The sequence below is a fragment of the Pelobates fuscus genome, chromosome 1 (assembly GCF_036172605.1).
Source record: "Pelobates fuscus isolate aPelFus1 chromosome 1, aPelFus1.pri, whole genome shotgun sequence".
In the NCBI taxonomy this organism is placed as follows: domain Eukaryota; kingdom Metazoa; phylum Chordata; class Amphibia; order Anura; family Pelobatidae; genus Pelobates; species Pelobates fuscus.
This window is the reverse complement of record NC_086317.1, coordinates 142,750,460-142,768,149: the sequence shown is the minus strand read 5'-3', so window position 1 is coordinate 142,768,149 and position 17,690 is coordinate 142,750,460. Positions and strand designations below refer to the sequence as shown.

Genomic DNA, 17,690 nt, shown 5'->3' with positions numbered 1-17,690 from the left:
TGATTTTTGTATTAACACTGCTGTTCCTATAGCACACTCTACTGGTTATGAAAGCTTTCACATCTCTAAAACTGTAACATTGGATGCACGATAACCACACTGTAATGACAGTGCTGAAGTGTAAAATACAATTACAGTGTGTGTTGGCTCATAAACATTTAAAACTTTGATTGTCTTGTAATTGACCTGGGAGCACATCTTTACTAGGCACATTTAACTCCACTTCTTTAATTTAATCTAGTTATATACATTTATATGCAGAGGACAATATAACATTATTATTTATAAAGCGCCAACAAATTCTGCAGCGCTGTACAATAGGTAGACTAACAAACACGCAATTGTAACCAGACTAGTTGGATGCGCAGGAACATAGGGATTGAGTGCCCTGCTCAATAGCTTACGTGACACAAAAGTTAAGGGTAGGGTAGAAAACTAGGTTGCTGGAATAGTATTCACTTAAGACTTAGTGGGTATATTTGTTTGTTTTTTGTGACAGTTGCAGGAGAGTAATCTGGGTGCAGGGCTAAGCTATTACTAGTTTATTTGATATGCTCTCTTTAAGAAGTGAGTTTTCAATGATTTTTTTGAAGGAATGGAGACTGGGTGAACGTCTAACAGGGAAGGGAAGGGAGTTCTAAGAATTGGTGCAGCCCTGGAGAATATATGAAGCACCCTTAAAGGAACACCGTGTTAGTACTAGAAATCTATAGTCCTAACACTAGAGTCCTTGTAGAACTGTATGAGAGCCTTATCCCCCCTTTGGCATATAAAGAGCTAAACCCCCTTTTTTACTTGCCTTTTTTCAGGGCTGAGGCTCCTGCTGCACTCCTTAGCTCTCCTTCCCCAGCAGCTTCACTGCATGCCTCCTCTAGTGTGGTCCAGTCCAATGCTCCTCATTGGCGAGCTATTGCACATGCACGAAGAGTGCTGCGCGCATTCAGACATTCAGACATTCAAACATTCCAATAGGAAAGCACAGAGCCATTAGATTTGTTATTTTTGTTTTATGTTTTTGCTATCCTTTGTTATATGGTAAAATATCAGTATAACATAGATGCAGTCATTGTATGCAACGTTTTCTCCACTTTAATCCATGTATTTTATTATGCTGTGCTGTTCTGCAGATCAGCAGTGGTGTTTGTTTAGTATAACTCGGTCTCACTTCGTTCTTCTCCTGTTTTCATGTCAACGAAATGTGATGCGTTTTGACTGTACAATGTTGCTTTTGAAAAGTCAATTACAATCAAGATATTGAGGGGGAAAACAGAATAAAATGGCAATAAATCAATATTTCCTTTTAAAATTTGGATTTTAACATGTTTCTCTGTAAATATTACTACTTAGATGTTTTGGAGAGGAGAGAAAAAAAATGATGGAATGATCTACAATATATGAACTGATGTCTCAAAAATACTTGAATTATATAGGCTTCAGATACCAGATTAAATATTTCAGGTTTAATTGTTAAAGGCACATGTTTTTGAACATACTTGGCACTTAGTGCAGCTTTAATACTGATTATTTTGTAAAACCTGTAAAGTGACTTTGGGTCCTTTGTTGCCACCCACAAAAAAATAATAATCTGGTCCTGGGTATCTGCCCACTGATGAAGCTTCCCTACCTGCATGCAGCACACATCATATTACGAAAATGCTGTAGGCCCTAGCAGAAACAAAATAATGCAACCTGAAACTGGTTTGCCACATTGTTAAAAGCGCACTTTGAACGAAAAATTACTTTTTTGGTAGAGGTGTCTATTAATAAATTACCTATTCTTTTCAGGTTGAAAAAATCCGCAAAGCTATTAATCTCACCCATAAAAGTGTCCATGAAATCAAAGACTTAAAGGTAAGAACAAAAGAAAATGGTGCTACCATCTAGGAATATTAGTAGTAAAGTGTTGATTTTCCGATAAAATAAAAACTCATTAATATCAAATGGTGTTTATTAAAAGGAGAAATAAAATCATAAGGATTCCTTATGGGAGGAATTGGATTGTCTGACATCACCATTGTTATTTCAGCCATGGAGACCGCACCACGTCAAGGGAGAACCTATTCACTTTACACAGAGAGGCAGTTCTCTAAACATTGAGCATGTCCCTGTAGTGTTAGGAACTTTAGCAAAATGTATGAAAAATGACTTGCTCTGGAATTCAGTGTAGGTTTATTAAATTCTGGAGTTTTCTGAATAATCCTGGTTATGTTGAATGACAGAAAATTGCAAATTATAACAACAATTGACAGGAAGCCAGGATAGAGTGATCAGTGTCAAAACAGAGCCAAGTACAGCTGTGAGGATTTCTACCTTTTTTTTTTTTTTTTTTTTGACCTCACAAGTGCATAATTGATCAATATAGGGATATACATAATAAAAAATGGGCATGTTTCAAATTATATACCAACTTGAAGATGTTTCTGTCCAACACATCTATGCTGTTAAATGAGGTGTTAAAGGGAATTTTTTTTGTTTGTTTTTGTGACCTGTGCATCTATTTTTCGTTTGAAAAGTGCTATTTTAAAATCTAGAATTGGGCTATGCATTAATTCTTGTACACAATTTGAACATTGACAACCCATTTTAGAAGACACTCTTATTTGCCTATTGCAGGTTGGTTCTGTAGAGGAATTTCAAGGTCAGGAGCGGAAGGTGATTCTCATATCTACTGTGCGGAGCTCTGAAGATTATGTGAAATTTGATGAAGACTTTAACCTTGGATTTCTGAAAAACCCCAAGGTGAGCGTTATGCAGCAAGACAAGTTGGATGCATAAGAATAGAGGGTGTTAAGTGCCCTGCTCAAATGAGTTTACATTCTCGAGAATGGGGAAAGATACACCAGAGGTAAGGGCAGTGGCATACCTGGAGAATTTCAGGGGCAGATCCTGTTTGCTCCCCCACACACACTTATAATAAACACCCACACCACTGGGTTTTGGAGAGGAGTACTTGCCAGCCTTTTACCTTGTGATTATGGCCCTACAGCCTTATAATTTTACAATCCAGTATCGACCCGGGAAACAAAATGGCAACACAGATGGATTATCCAGACAAACAGAACTCTGCCCCTAAGCAGAGTCCGGATATCCCCAAGTTAACCCGAAAAGGGTTAATCCGGGTCTGCCGAGTGTTCCACAAGAAGGGAGCATTGCGACAGATCCTCTGTCTCTGGGTTATAAATCTATCCGGTTCATATGTTTGTTCACCTAAAAACCCCTTCTATTCCCTTGCTGGTTCGTCTATTTGTTCACCTAAAACCTCTTCCATTCCCTTTCTGCAAAATGGCACTTCGGATATAGTCGAACGTGTTCAGCTGTGTTTTGTTGTCGCGTTCATGGAACTCAAATCGGATACGCGACTGCACGAACACCGCTGAACAGTTACCTTCCAGAGAAATTAGACTATTCCGTTGTATGTTTGAACGACGTTCGGTGAATCGAAGCCCACGAACAAGAGACCCATTTTAACTATGGGCATTCACCATTTCGTTCGCTAATAGACCGTCCGCACAGCCTAATTCTCTGGAACTATTTTGGGCATGAAACCATGCGTGTGGCCGGTCAAAAGAGACTTCCATGAATTTCCTGGACCCCTGTTCTGATCTGGGTGATTTTTGAATATGTTGTTCACCCGGATCAGGGCTATCTGGGGATATAACTGGGGATTTATGGGGATATGTTATGTTTTGGGGTGTTTTCTATACTTTGTGTAAACATTTGTTTTTTCTGCCTGGGGATAATTTAAGTTAGGACATTGTCTACCAAATTATATCACACGCAGAGGGGAGGGATTGTGTGCTGTATCTGGGAGTGTCGGACATTGTTATATTGGTCTTATTGGTCTGTACAGTTTGTAATGCGGTGCTTCATCAGGTCCAGGGGGTGTGCCTCTGGCCTGAGGAACTGTATATAAAGCCAACCTTTACCATTAACCCCTTAAGGACACAACTTCTGAAATAAAAAGGAATCATGATGGAATATTTCCATCATGTGTCCTTAAGGGGTTAAACCTTCAGACCTTCACCCTCAATACTGAGTTCTGTCTCTTATTGTAGAGATCTGCTATATCACTACCAGTGATTGCTATACTCGTTATACTCCCTTGGATAATCATTAGCTCTTGTAAGAGCTGTTCCTGCGACGCTCTCCTGGAGGAGAGGGCTTTCCCACATGGTCCTGGATGTCAGCAGTTGGTCCAGGGTGGGAAGAAGACTGAGAGATTCCAGTTAAGCTACGGTGGTTGTGGAGTCTGCAGTGCTTGTGGTGTCCGGTGCGGTGCTTGTAGTCCTTGGCGTTAGCTAGCAAGCATCCGTTGACTGAGGTGCCCAGTCGGGGTGCCAGGTGATCAGTCACACTGATCACTTAACAGTTTTATTGATATGGTTTTTAATGATCTTTTGAAGGAACTGAGATTGTGTGAGTCTAACAGAGCAGGGAAGGGTGTTCTATAGGAACAGAGCAGCCCTAGAGAAGTTTTGAATGAGGGCGTCACAGGTGCGATTAGACACAGATCTTCTGCACATACTTGTGTATCAGTGAGGATAGGTAGGAGCAGCATTATGCAGAGATTTGTAGGTAAACATCAGAATTGGGAGTGAGGGGTGAGGCACGAGAGGTGCGGGCAGACAAAGGAGTTTTGCCACCGCATTCATTAGCCTGGAAAAGTGGCCAGCTGGGAACTTGTAAGACCACTGAGAAGCAGATTGCAACGGTCAAGACGAGATGGCTGCATGGACCAGCACCTTAAACTATGTTTTTGAGATATAAGCGGTTGGGCTTGGCAAGTGACTGGACTTGAGGGTTGAAGGAGAGGTTAGAGTCCAGTTGAATTTGAGGGAGACAGAGTAGCAACATTTTAGGTAGGAAATATGAGAAGTTCTGTTTTTGACAGGTTAAGTTTAAGAAAATGGGCAGCCATGCAGTTGAAAATAGCAGGGATGCAGTCAGACACGAGTTAAGAGGGCTGGCGAGAGATCAGGAGAGGCCAGGTAGATTTGTCCGTCACCTGCATAAAAATAATATTGGAAGCCAAAAGAGCTGATGAATTTACCAAGAAAGGCAGCATAGATCTAGAACAGCAAGGGGCCAAGAGCAGAACCTTGGGACACCAACAGAAAGGGGTTGTGGAGGAGAGTGAGAAAAAGTCAGAAAAAGAAACCATGAAAAAGCACTGGGAGTCGTAGGTGGAGAACCAGGAAAGTGCGGAGTCTGGTAGGCAGAGGTTAATGAGAAGTTATTGATGATCAACAGTGTTGAAAGCAGCAGAAGGTCAGGAAGATTCTATGCAAAGGACCGTGCTTAGCATGGTAGATGTGGCAAAAAACAAAAAAGTATGTAATAAAATGACACTGCTTTCCTGTCTGCCAGCTGGGTACAGAACAAATATACAAAACGAATATACATGATTGTTTACTTCTCTACCTCTATACATTAAAATGTATCTTTACTTGCTTTCTCCTTCTTGCTTCTATCCATTTTGCTTAACACACTTGCCTTTTTGCTTAGAGCTTTCTCTATTGGGAGCATTCACTCCCATGCCTACCAGCTTTCCCAACTTCAGCATTAAAGTCTCGTTTTTCAGGGCCTGTCCTAATTGAATTCCCTGGTGTCCTGATGCTGCGGACTGTAGGAAATTGTCCCCAACAATCATAGCATGAACGTATCATAAAACGTGCTTGTACAATGTCTGTGCCCTAGGAGCCTACAAGGAACACTGAAACGGTGTTCCGAGCAGAGTTTGCCTTAAGTGGGTGTGCATTCACACCAGGCTGACTGCCATTAACTTAGGTGGACCGACCCCCTTTCTGGGAGGATCAGCCTGTTGGGGGCAGAGCTAGTGACTCATCATTGGTCCGCTCCCTTCCCCTCCCTCCAATTTTTAGAACGCCAGTTAGGAGGTATATTGACTGCATTGTTAGTTGTGTTTTTTTTTTTTTTTTTCATTCTTCTTCCTAAAGTGTGAATTTCTGTGAATTCAAAGTTAAATTAAAATATTTAGGTCAAAATAGCTGAAAACAGAATCGACTTTTCAAATTTTCCAAATTCAGTTTGGCTATTTATTACTTTAATTTGAAATTTACTTTGCGTTTACCTCTAGGAAATTTAAATTTGTGAATAACCCTGACTGTATTGCACAATAATGTTTTGTTGAATGGTGGCTAAAATTCTAAATAAAATAAAAATAAAAAAATGAATTCTAAAAGTATCATATTTATGCATGCTTAAAGGTTTTTTTCTGTAACCATCAGTGTAATGTTTTACTGTGTGTTTTACTCTGCAGAGATTTAACGTGGCAATTACAAGAGCAAAAGCACTTTTGATTCTCGTGGGAAACCCAATCATACTTCGCAATGATCCCAACTGGTCCAAGTAAGCAATACACAATGGAACACATGGGACAACTCCCTGAGTGGGAAGAAAAACCATAAAAAATATGCATGTACTAGATGAAACCTTAAAAGTTGCAATCCCAACAGGAACTCTGATCTCTCCGATACAAGTAATAGATGCAGAGAAGATGATAGAACAGTGAATTTAAACACAAAAAAGCATGCAAACCGGTTTTATTCACTATAGTAAAATTGTGATTTTTGAATAACTATATGTTCCGAATTGATTTTTTTTTTTTTTAAACCCTTTAAGGACACATGACATGTGTGACATGTCATGATTCCCTTTTATTCCAGAAGTTTGGTCCTTAAGGGGTTAAACCAGAAAATTGTTGATAAATATCGTACAACAAGCATGTCAAACTCAATGGCTAAAACGGGCCAAAAAGCCTGATTTAAGTTCATGTGGGCCGCAAAAAATCTACAAAGTCTCAGCGCCCCCCGCTACAAAATCCCAGCCCCCACCTCTACTAAACCCATGCTCCTGTTTAAAAAAAAAAAAAAAAAAAAAATAGATTAGCCAACTAGCAGACTCCACTCACATTGTCACCACCGACCGACTCTGGAGTCCGGCCTCTGGTATATCCTCAAAGGTGCCATCTGTGCCAGAGTTGATCCTCCCACTACTCATTGAAACCCCGTGAAGTCGCAGTCACGCTGGAATGTGACGTGGCACTGTGTTGCTGCCAATGCACCACTAATGGCACCCACCCCTCCCCTGATGCATGGCACCCAGTGCAGACAGTTCCCCCCTCCCCCCCCCCCCCCCATTAGTAAGAAATATCTTTGCTGAGCCTGCAAACCTATTCATTGTGGACCGCAAGTTTGACATGCTTGTTGTACAATGTATTATTTTCCGTTGTTTCTATTTAAAGATGTTAAGTATGTTGTGAAAAGTAGATGAAATTAACAATACAACAAGAAGGTTCTATAAATGCCTCATGTTAATTTCGTTTCATTAATCGTTTATCTAGGTTTCTCACTTATTGCCAAGAGATTGGTGCCTATACGGGTTACCCTATTGAAGACCTTGAAGACATGATGAACGAAGAGGAAATTGCTAAACTGTTAAGTGGCCTCAAAATTAACAGACCACCTGCAGGTGAGACCTATTTAAATACACTTGCTTTTTGTTGTGATCACTGAAACATAAAGTATGTCTCTCCAATATTATTATTATTATTATTGGCATTTTATATAGCACCAAAATATTCTGCAGCACTTTACAAATATAGACCAGGGATATTTAGAGGCGAAGAAGGCCCTGCTCAAACGAGCTTTCAGTCTGAGGATTTGAGATAGGTGGATATATATCTCTAGGTCTCTTCCCCATGTTAACATATTGGTTAGATGGGATTCAAACCTGGGTTTCTCAGATCGAAGGCAGTGACCTTACCACTGTTCTAACCAGTCAATATTGAAGTCATTTGGCAAATATCTTTGTGACAACTGAGGAAAACGGTCAAGGTCTGTAATTGGGTTTTCCCTCCAAGGAGAGAAAATCCGATATGAGCATTTGTCTAATTTTACTAAAACTTAGAACGCCAGCCTAACTTGCCATTGACTTATGTGGACCCACCCTTCTTGGAGTTTCTGCCGCTTTGGATCCTCATATTTATTTATGATTAATAAAATTCTTATGTTTTAGAGATTTAGTATTCTATATTATAATATTGAGTGGCAGTGGTGTGAGAAATGACAGAATACTGGATTGCATTAAATAAGATGTGCACTGTCATTTACTGCATGTATTGAATATCGGGGCACTATGAAATTAACTAGAAGCTATATTTAAGGTAAAACTTCTTGTAAAGATATTGAAAGAAAGGGCTTTGGCCACAAGGAATGTGTAAATTAAATGCACACTACTAGATTGTTGTGTTGGCCTGATCAGGGAGCTTATAGTGCTAGATGGAGTGTCCAGCCAATAGTTGACCCACAACCGAAGAAAACTATTAACTAAATACATTGTATTTATGAGTATGTACCGGTACATGTAAAGCACAATGATTATATTTAGAAAATGTCCTCTGGCCCTATATTCGGTGTAGATATCAGTGCTCTGTTTCCAGGGCTTTTTGGTGTTTGTTTAGAATTTAAACCATTACCTAAGGAATTGCAGTCATCTAGGTGGGAGGAAACTCTTTCAATTGTAGAAGAAGAAAACACTAGACAAGAAAATAGTGTATTCGTAATGGTAACTTGCATCTATATATATATTCACTGGTTTAATGGTCTCTCTCTATGCTGTGATTTTTACAGGAGAATCCACTGGAGAGAGCTTTGTGCAGCAGCAAGCAGAACCAGGTTGGAGATCTGAAGAGTGATGCACATGTTCTTAGTACACAATTGAAATCCAGTTAAACCTCACTTAACATTAAACATTACATATAGAAATACTGAGCTGTGCAAAAACACTGAACACAAATTATTTGATTTTCTGGTCTTCTTTGAGTGTAAAACAGAGCTATTCCCACTTTACATTGTTTATGCTGACTAGGCACTAGGTTATTGGTTTTTGTTTTTTTGGGACAAATCACATAGGATAATTGTTTTTCTGATCGAACCTTGGCAGGCTACATTTTGCATATTTAAGCAGTCTTGTATCTGGCTGACCATTACAGGAAAGGTACCTTAGGAACTGGGGCTAAGTTAATCCATAATTGACATGGCATGATATCATAACGCTCAACTGTGGGGCAAAATTCTAAAAGTGGCACAGTTACTTACGAATCATGCTCACTTCCAGAACTTCATCTGCATTGGGTTTTTATTAAAAAAAACCTCACACGGAGTCATGTTTCATATTATACCTGGTATCATAACCACTGCCAATCAGGAGTAATTGACTTAATGTGAGCTAGCCAGGGCTTTGTAAATCCAGCAACTTAAAAAGAAAAAAAAAAATTCTTCCAGAGAGGAGCGTAAATCTTATTTTACTCTCTTGAAATAATTGCTGAATTGAGCAATATTGGAATATACCAAAGCTTCTCTGAACTTTTTTTTTTTTTTTTTTTCAATTAATGGAGATAATACCAGAGCATCATAAGCACGTCTTGTTCCTGTTATATAAGACAATCAGAAAATATTTTTTTTTAATACATTATTAAGTGGCTAGTTTTTAGCAGCTCTTTGAATCTAACGTACCTTTATTACAGCCACTTCCTACAATTATTGAGTAATGTTTTCATACTTGGGATATGCAAGAAGTTGTTGCTGCAGAAATCAAAAAAAGGTTTCTTTATGACCAGTGTAGTACATAAATGTGTTAAGCTGATAAGTACACAATATAACATCTAAAATTAGACCTGTGCATCCATTCTTGAATTCATCCTTGGACCGCACCAAATATATATCTTGAGGCAGAACTGATGACACTTTAGGAGTTACAAAATGTCCAAGTTAAACATTCCAAAATATCTTTTGCACTACACAGACTTGGTTCTGCTTAAATTATGACTGGAGCGTAAATTTAAATATAATAGAAACCTATATGTATCAATTCTCTACATGTTTTATGTATAACTTATATGGTGGTTTTATTGTAATTAATTAATTATAAAAACGGCTACCAAAGAAAAATCTTACGCGCTTCAACATACTTGTAAAGTGTTTATATCACAAACTAAAGGAATTTTTAATTCAATTTTGATTATTAATAATTTGTTCACTTATATCACTTTAATATTTTTTGTGTATTCCCCCCCCCCCCCCCCACTACAAGCACAAAACATTGCATTTCCCTTTGTTGACAAAAAAAAAATATTCCAGGTTAAGGAAAGTACCACTTACCCAGAATCCAAAATACATGAATGATTCTATAATGGTATATCCTAAATAGTCCTAACACAATCTTCACATACATATCATTGTAATGTTTTTACTATTTTGGGTAATCTGTTAAAACTCAAAATGAAACTTGTACATAAGAATGTGCTCATTCTGTTATAAATTATTTTTACTGCTTTATGTACATAATTTATTGCAATACTTAATTTGGGGAAAATATTTGAGGCTAAACCTGCAAATGTTTTTAAATTCAAAAGAATTGTAAGAATAAAGATATATACAGAAAATAATGTTGTAACTCCTTAATTAGAGGCATGTGAAATGTTTTGAAATTTCTTAAGCATTGACCTAGTGAACTTAACACTACCTTTTATGGTTTATTATATTTAGAAGCTAATTTTTTATCAACTTCAAGGCAGAGGTAGGTCATACTGAAGCTTAACTTTTCAAATGGTATTTTTTTTCCGCTGGACTGCAATAATTAGTTTGTAAAAAATGGTTGAACATTTTATTTGGTGCATGCTGCTTTGATTACCGTATATACTAGAGTATAAGCCGACCCAAATATAAGCCGAGGCCCCTAATTTTACCCCCAAAAACTGGGAAAACTTATTGACTCGAGTATAAGACTAGGGTGGGAAATGCAGCAGCTACTGGTAAATTTCTAAATAAAATTAGATCCTAAAAAAATTATAGTAATTGAATATTTATTTACAGTGTGTATAAAATGAGTGCAGTGTGTGTGTGTGTGTGTTGCAGAGCCTTGGTGGGGGGTGGGCAATTTTTTTTTTATTTTTTTTTAATTATTTTAATATTTTTTTATATTTTTTTAATTATTTTTTATTTTATTAAAAAAAATAATTTCATCCCTCTCCCTGCTTGATACATGGCAGGGAGGGGGGCTCTCATTCCCTGGTGGTCCAGTGGATGGGCACTGTGTAGGAGGGGGCTGGCAGAGCTCTTACTTACCTCTCCTGCAGCTCCTGTCAGCTCCCTCCTCCTCCGCGCCGGTCCGTTCAGCACCTCTGTCAGCTCACACTGTAAGTCTCGCAAGAGCCGCACTATGACCCCGCGGCTCTCGCGAGACTTACACTGGGAGCTGACAGAGGTGCTGAACGGGCCGGCGCAGAGGAGAAGGGAGCTGACAGGAGCTGCAGGAGAGGTAAGTAAATGCTCTGCAGCCCCCAACAACCCCCAGTCTGTATTATGGCAATGTCGGTGTTCCTGCTCCCTCACACGCGCCGTCTGTAGTGAAGCCGGGCGCCGGAATATGATGTCATATTCCGGCACCAAGCATCACTAAACTGCGCATGAGGAGGAGATATAAGGTCCCCACTGGACCCCAGGGAGAGGCCCCACATCAGCTACCAAAGGTAGGGAGAAATAAAGAAATTGTGTGTGCAAGAATGTGTAAATGTGTGATGGTCAGTGTTATAGTTACATAGCTGAAAAGACACTTGCGTCCATCAAGTTCAGCCTTCCTCACATTTGTTTTTTGCTGTTGATCCAAAAGAAGGCAAAATAAACAGTTTGAAGAACTTCCAATTTTGCAACAAGCTAGGAAAAAAATTGGCATTCAGATGTATCCTTGGAGCAAGCAATTATTACCCTACATTGAAAGATTATATATGTTTTTGCAAGTATGCATCTAGTAGCTGTTTGAACATCTGTATCGACTCTGATAAAACCACTTATTCAGGCAGAGAATTCCACATCCGTATTGTTCTTACAGTAAAAAAAACTTTCCTTTGCCTTAGACAAAATCTTCTTTCTTCCAGTCTAAACGCATGGCCTCATGTCCAATGTAAAGTCCAGTTTGTGAATAGATTTCCACACAATGGTTTGTATTGGCCCCGAATATATTTGTATAATGTTATCATATCCCCTCTCTGGCGACGTTTATCTAAACTAAAGAGGTTTAAGTTTGTTAACCTTTCGTCATAGCTGATCTGTTCCATTCCTTTTATTAATTTTGTAGCCCGCCTCTGCACTTTTTCTAGTGCCATAACATCCTTCTTTAGAACAGGTGTCCAAAATTGCACAGCATATTCAATATGTGGTCTTACCAGAGATTTATAAAGAGGCACAATTATAGTATCGCCTGGAGAATGAATGCCCCTTTTCATGCATGACAATACCTTACTGGCCTTGGCCACTGCTGATTAACATTGCACATTGTTGCATAGTTTCTTGTCTATAACAATTCCCAAGTCCTTTTTATGTGTTATCCCTAATTCGCTTCCATTAAGGGTATATGTTTCTTGTGTATTCTTTACGCCGAAGTGCATAACTTTGCATTTTTTAATCTGCCATTTAAGTGCCCAGTCCCCCAGTCTATCTTAATCCGTCTGCAGCAAAGTAATATCTTGCTTACATTGTATTATTTTACAGAGTTTATTGTCATCTGCAAACACTGAAACATGACTTTCAATGCTTTCTTCAAGATAATTTATAAACATGTTAAATAGAAGGGGTCCCAGAACAGACCCCTGAGGGACACCACTTGCCACCTTTGTCCTGCTTGAAAATTTACCATTAACGACAACTCTTTGTAATCTATTTCTAAGCCAATGTTCTACCCAAGAACAAGCATTTTCATCTAGACCGATTTTCTTGAGTTTGAACACTAATCTATTGTGTGGAACTGTATCAAATGCCTTGGCAAAATCCAAATAGATCACATCCACTGTGACACCCTGATCTATACTTCTAACTTCTTCGTAGAACGCAATCAAGTTAGTTTGACATGACCTGTGCTTCATAAAACCGTGCTGATTTTTGCTGATAACTATGTTCTTCTCAAGGAATTCTTAAATATTATCCCTTAATAACCTTTCAAATGTTTTCCCAGCCACAGAAGTTAAGCTCACAGGTCTATAATTTCCAGGCAAGGATTTTGAACCCTTTTTGAATATAGGAACCACATCTGCCTTCATCCAATCCTCGAACACCTTCTGAAAGAAAAGAAAATGGGGGTGTTGCATTGGCTGCGACTGGACAGTGGAGTACCTGGAGGTGCACGAAGGCACGCCACGTCACATTCTGAGCTGACCTCGACGTGCTCCACCTTCACAGGGTTTTAAGTAGTGGAAGGATCAGTTTTGGCACAGGGGGGCGGACTCTGGAGTCGCATTCTGGCAGCGGCAATGTGAGTGGAGTCTGCTTGTTGGCTACAGGAGGGTGCTGGGATTTAGTGGAGGACTGGGATTTAGTATATGGGGAGGGACTACTGTGGTTTAGTAGAGGGGGCTGCTTTTTATATATATATATATATATATATATATATATATATATATATATATATATATATATATACTGTAATTTTCAAAAGTTTCTATGAAAATTTAAGGTTTTTGTTTTGTTTTTTTTGCGGCCCACATAAACTTAAACCTTGTTTAAGTGGCCCGTGCTAGACTTTCGGTTTGAAATACTTGGTCTACAAGCATCCTATCCACATATTTGTTTCTTTTGGTTTTAGTGCACAATTTTTAAAACCCTACTAATCTCCATTTGATATTAAAATTACATATTGAAATACTTGACAAATTGTGCAAAAATACTGAACATGGTTAGAGCATACTCGTTTTTCCTGGCACTATAATGCCCTGAGGGTGCCCTCACCCTCAGGGCCCCCCTCCCACCAGGCTCTCGGGGGTGGAAGGGGTTAAATTTACCTCTTTCTCCAGCGCTGGACGGGGGACTCTCCTCCTACTCGGCTGAAAGCGCATGCATTCAGCCAGTCCATAGGAAAGCATTCTCAATGCTTTCCTATGGACGCTGGCGTCTTCTCACTGTGAAAATCACAGTGAGAAGCGCGGAAGCGCCTCAAGCGGCTGTCAAGGAGACAGCCACTAGAGGCTGGATCAACCCTATTATAAACATAGCAGTTTCTCTGAAACTGTTATTTTATAGAAAAAAAAGGGTTAATCCTAGCTGGACCTGGCACCCAGACCACTTCATTAAGCTGAAGTGGTCTGGGTGCCTATAGTGGTCCTTTAATTATGAGCTAGCCATGCCTATGTAAATCCATGAACTTAAAAGAAAAATGTAAATTCCCCCATAATAAGAATTCTAGTGGTCAGAGTAACCTTCTTTTACACTCAAGGAAGACTTGCAAAATTGAGCATTAATGGTAAATGCCAAAGTTCTGAACGTTTCCTTCAATTGATGGAGGACACCTATCTCTATTTGCCGGTGAAATAGCACGTAGCTAAGATACAATCAACACTGTATTGAGCAAATGCAGGAATGCAGAAACTGAAAACACTTCCCCTCCTCCATTGTTCTGGGTGAGCCATGTGGTCTAACAGGTAAGGGAAGTTAGGCTTTGTTCAGCTGATTGTGTAAAGAGTATATGTGGGTAGAGTTAACTATAGGAGGAGCTGTATGTCTATATCATGCATTTACAGTCAGTTCTGGGCTCAGATCTTGCTGTATTTTGGTGACATTAGTCCCTCTGAGCCCCGGTCGGTGAATCGAATAAAGAATCTCTTCCTTCCTGAAGAAACCTGTGTCCACTTCTCTGTGCTTGGCTTCCGTCAGTTTCTCCGGTATCATTTGGTGCATTGGGCCGGGAAGCTCATCGTTCAACGGTAGCTGAGAAGCAGAGGCGTGAGACGGTCTATCTTTGCCCACGTTCTCTACGGCTGCACCCCTGAACTTCTGCGTGGACCTCCCTTCGTCTCGGCGCCACTGGTCTGTTGTCCAGGAGATCATCGGCCTCTACGTAGTAAGTGCTAGGGTGTCCCCGTCGATGAGTGTGAACCCAGGTTCAGGAACGAGGAGGTAAGACGACTGCTGTTTTAGACGGCGGACCCACTAGGGGTATACCGATTGTGCGGTAGGCCCATAAGGGGTTTGAATTGTGTATGGAATCTGCCCCCTCTGTCGGAGGGAAGGAGCGAAGGCGCACCGCTCAATCGAACGCTCTTTAGTAAGACCGTTTGATTTGGTTAGTCAGGCGGGGTTCTGGTGTAAATAGCCCTAGCCGGACACCGGTGTCTTGTCTAGACTAGCGTTCTAGGGTGTATATTTTGTTCGCTAGGTCGGAGGGACCGGGAGACTAAGCGGCGTCTGTGTAAATTCGGTCCTCTAGCTCGCTATATGTGGTGCTTGGGCAGTGTGGCTAACCAAAACGGATGTAGATAGTTTTAGGTAGTCCATCAAGGTACTGGCCAATAGATTAGTTGGGAATTGTATATGTGATAAAGATTGTTTAGTAACGTGTATATCTTGCTAGATAGCGTGAGCTCTGCCGTCTAGCGAGAGTGTTAATAGTGTGTTGCTGTATTATAGTGCACGGTACCATAACCCTGTATATTTACTGACACTGTATATAAGTACTAATAATTGTCGTCTATTGCATGTCTAACACCATAACCACTAATAATTGTATTGTGACCTTAAATTGTACTCTAACCAATGCTAACCGTACTATAACTACTGTTTGTAAAGACGATGTTACTGGGGTATGTTATAGACGGGTAATTCAGATATAGGGAATAATAGCGTCGGTGACTGTATAGTTTCGCCAAAGGGCACAGTATTAGTTACTTAGTGACTGGTGTAACAGCTGTGTGTGTACGGGAATTCCCTGTATGTTTTGTTGTATGAGTTTGACCTAGTAACTGTGCCACATGGTGCTGTTGCCAGGGAAACGAGTGTGACTGTTAGAGGTGTGTTTGTTGTGTTTCTTTGAATTAGACGCTCCGTTGCTAAGTATGGCAGCGCCGGAATTTAAAGATTGTTGATCCCTTAGAATGTATGCTAAATAACTTTAAAAAGGGATATAATGTGTGTGATTTTGGGGACTACCTTATGTAGTAGAGAATGACCAGTTTTTGACTGTTAACACAGTTTGTGTTACTAGATGGTTATCAAAACTGGTCTATCCATCCCCAATGGAATCTGACCCATCTGACCATCCCTCAACTAAATTCTTTAGCAAAAACTGGTGCAGCTGGTATGTCCCCCTGTGCTCTAATTGTCTCTGGCTCTCAGATGCCTGTCCCCTCCTATTTCTGTGCCTACCTACCCCCCCCAACTGGTTCTTTGTATTCAGTTTTATTATTAGCAGTCAAAATTGTGAGGAGAATTCTTAATAACAGTAACTGAATCCACTGAAATCAGATAATTCTCAGCAATTACAAAACACCATAACCACTGAAAATACCATAACCACTGAAAATACCATAACCACTGAAAACACCATAACCACTGACATCACTATAATTACTGAGCCTTGTGTGCCTTTAGTAACAGTAAATTAGTTTTGAAATACAACTGGATGAAATGGTCAATGGTATAGGATGCTGGAATACACTTTTACCATTTTTTGTTACTGGTCAGGCTCCTCCTAGCTCTGTCCGAAACATTTTGTTAACCGAGTTACTGACCAGTAAAATTAATTTATCCATTTCCACCTACCTCACCACTCCCCGACCGGAACCTATGACTAAACAACCCTATCTAAGTCCCACCCTAACCTGACAAATGACCGGTGCCCTCCAACTTTGACATTTACAAATGCCACTGCATCTTACCCCTGGTCCCCCACACATTGATATTAATGGTCAATTACAGTTGGCAGACCCTGTATTTGTTTATGTCCCGTTCACCATGACTGATCTGTTTAATTGGAAGACCCATAATTCCTTTACGAAAGCAGACGAGTCACCTAATGCTTTCTATGAGAGATTGCTTGAGTCATATAGATTATATACTCCTTTTAATCCAGAGGCCCCTGAAAACTCTCGAATGAACAACTCAGCATTTGTCAGCCAGACCCAAGGTGATATCAAAAGAAAATTGCTAAAGTTAAAGGGATTTGTAGGAATGTCCATATCACAGTTAATGGAAATTGCAAGTCAGGTGTATATGAACAGGGAGGTGAATAGAGGAGTTGAGAATAGGCTGAGTAAGGGAGGAAGTAGGAATCACTGTGTGTATTGTAGAGAGGAAGGATATTGGAAAAGTGACTGCCCACAGAGGGAATATAAAGCAAGTTATAGATAAGACAAGAGAGAAGGTTACGAGATGGTTACAGAGGTGGCTATAGAGAAAGTCTTGGAGGGAATGACAGTAGTAACAGAGGAGGTGTTCAGGGAAGTAGATACTATTCCCCTACCTAGAGATGAAGGGATAGAGAAGAAAGAGATTTTGTCGGTCTGGCTGACACTGTCATGGAAGACTATTGATACCGACTGGGCTCCATCCCCCGTTAGCCGAGTGCAGCCTATGGTCGATGTATCAATAGAGGGAAAGAGGAGCTCTTTCATGATTGACACTGGTGCTGAGTACTCTGTGGTAACTAACCTAGTTGCTCCTCCTTCAGGAAGACTATAATTATGATAGGAGCTACTGGGAAAAGCGCTGCTAGACCAATTCTCAGGAGTCATACTTGTATTCTAGGAGGCCATTTGGTTAAGCACCAGTTCCTGTATATGCTGGAGTGTCCAGTTCAGCTTCTAGGACGAGATCTATTATTAAAGCTTCAAGCCCAGATAACTTTTA

General features: G+C 40.0%; 1 protein-coding gene across 1 annotated transcript in view; it reads left to right on the top strand.

Annotated features, from left to right (window-relative positions):
- Positions 1-9,490, top strand: part of MOV10 (Mov10 RNA helicase) — a 92,189-nt gene extending 82,699 nt beyond the window's left edge. Inside the window, exons 18-22 of the mRNA XM_063444329.1 lie at positions 1,786-1,851; positions 2,614-2,739; positions 6,281-6,369; positions 7,364-7,491; positions 8,652-9,490. Of these exons, the coding sequence (XP_063300399.1) occupies positions 1,786-1,851; positions 2,614-2,739; positions 6,281-6,369; positions 7,364-7,491; positions 8,652-8,716 (474 nt within the window). The 3' untranslated portion in view covers positions 8,717-9,490. The remainder of the gene's footprint in view (positions 1-1,785; positions 1,852-2,613; positions 2,740-6,280; positions 6,370-7,363; positions 7,492-8,651) is intronic.
- Positions 9,491-17,690: the final 8,200 nt, after the last annotated feature.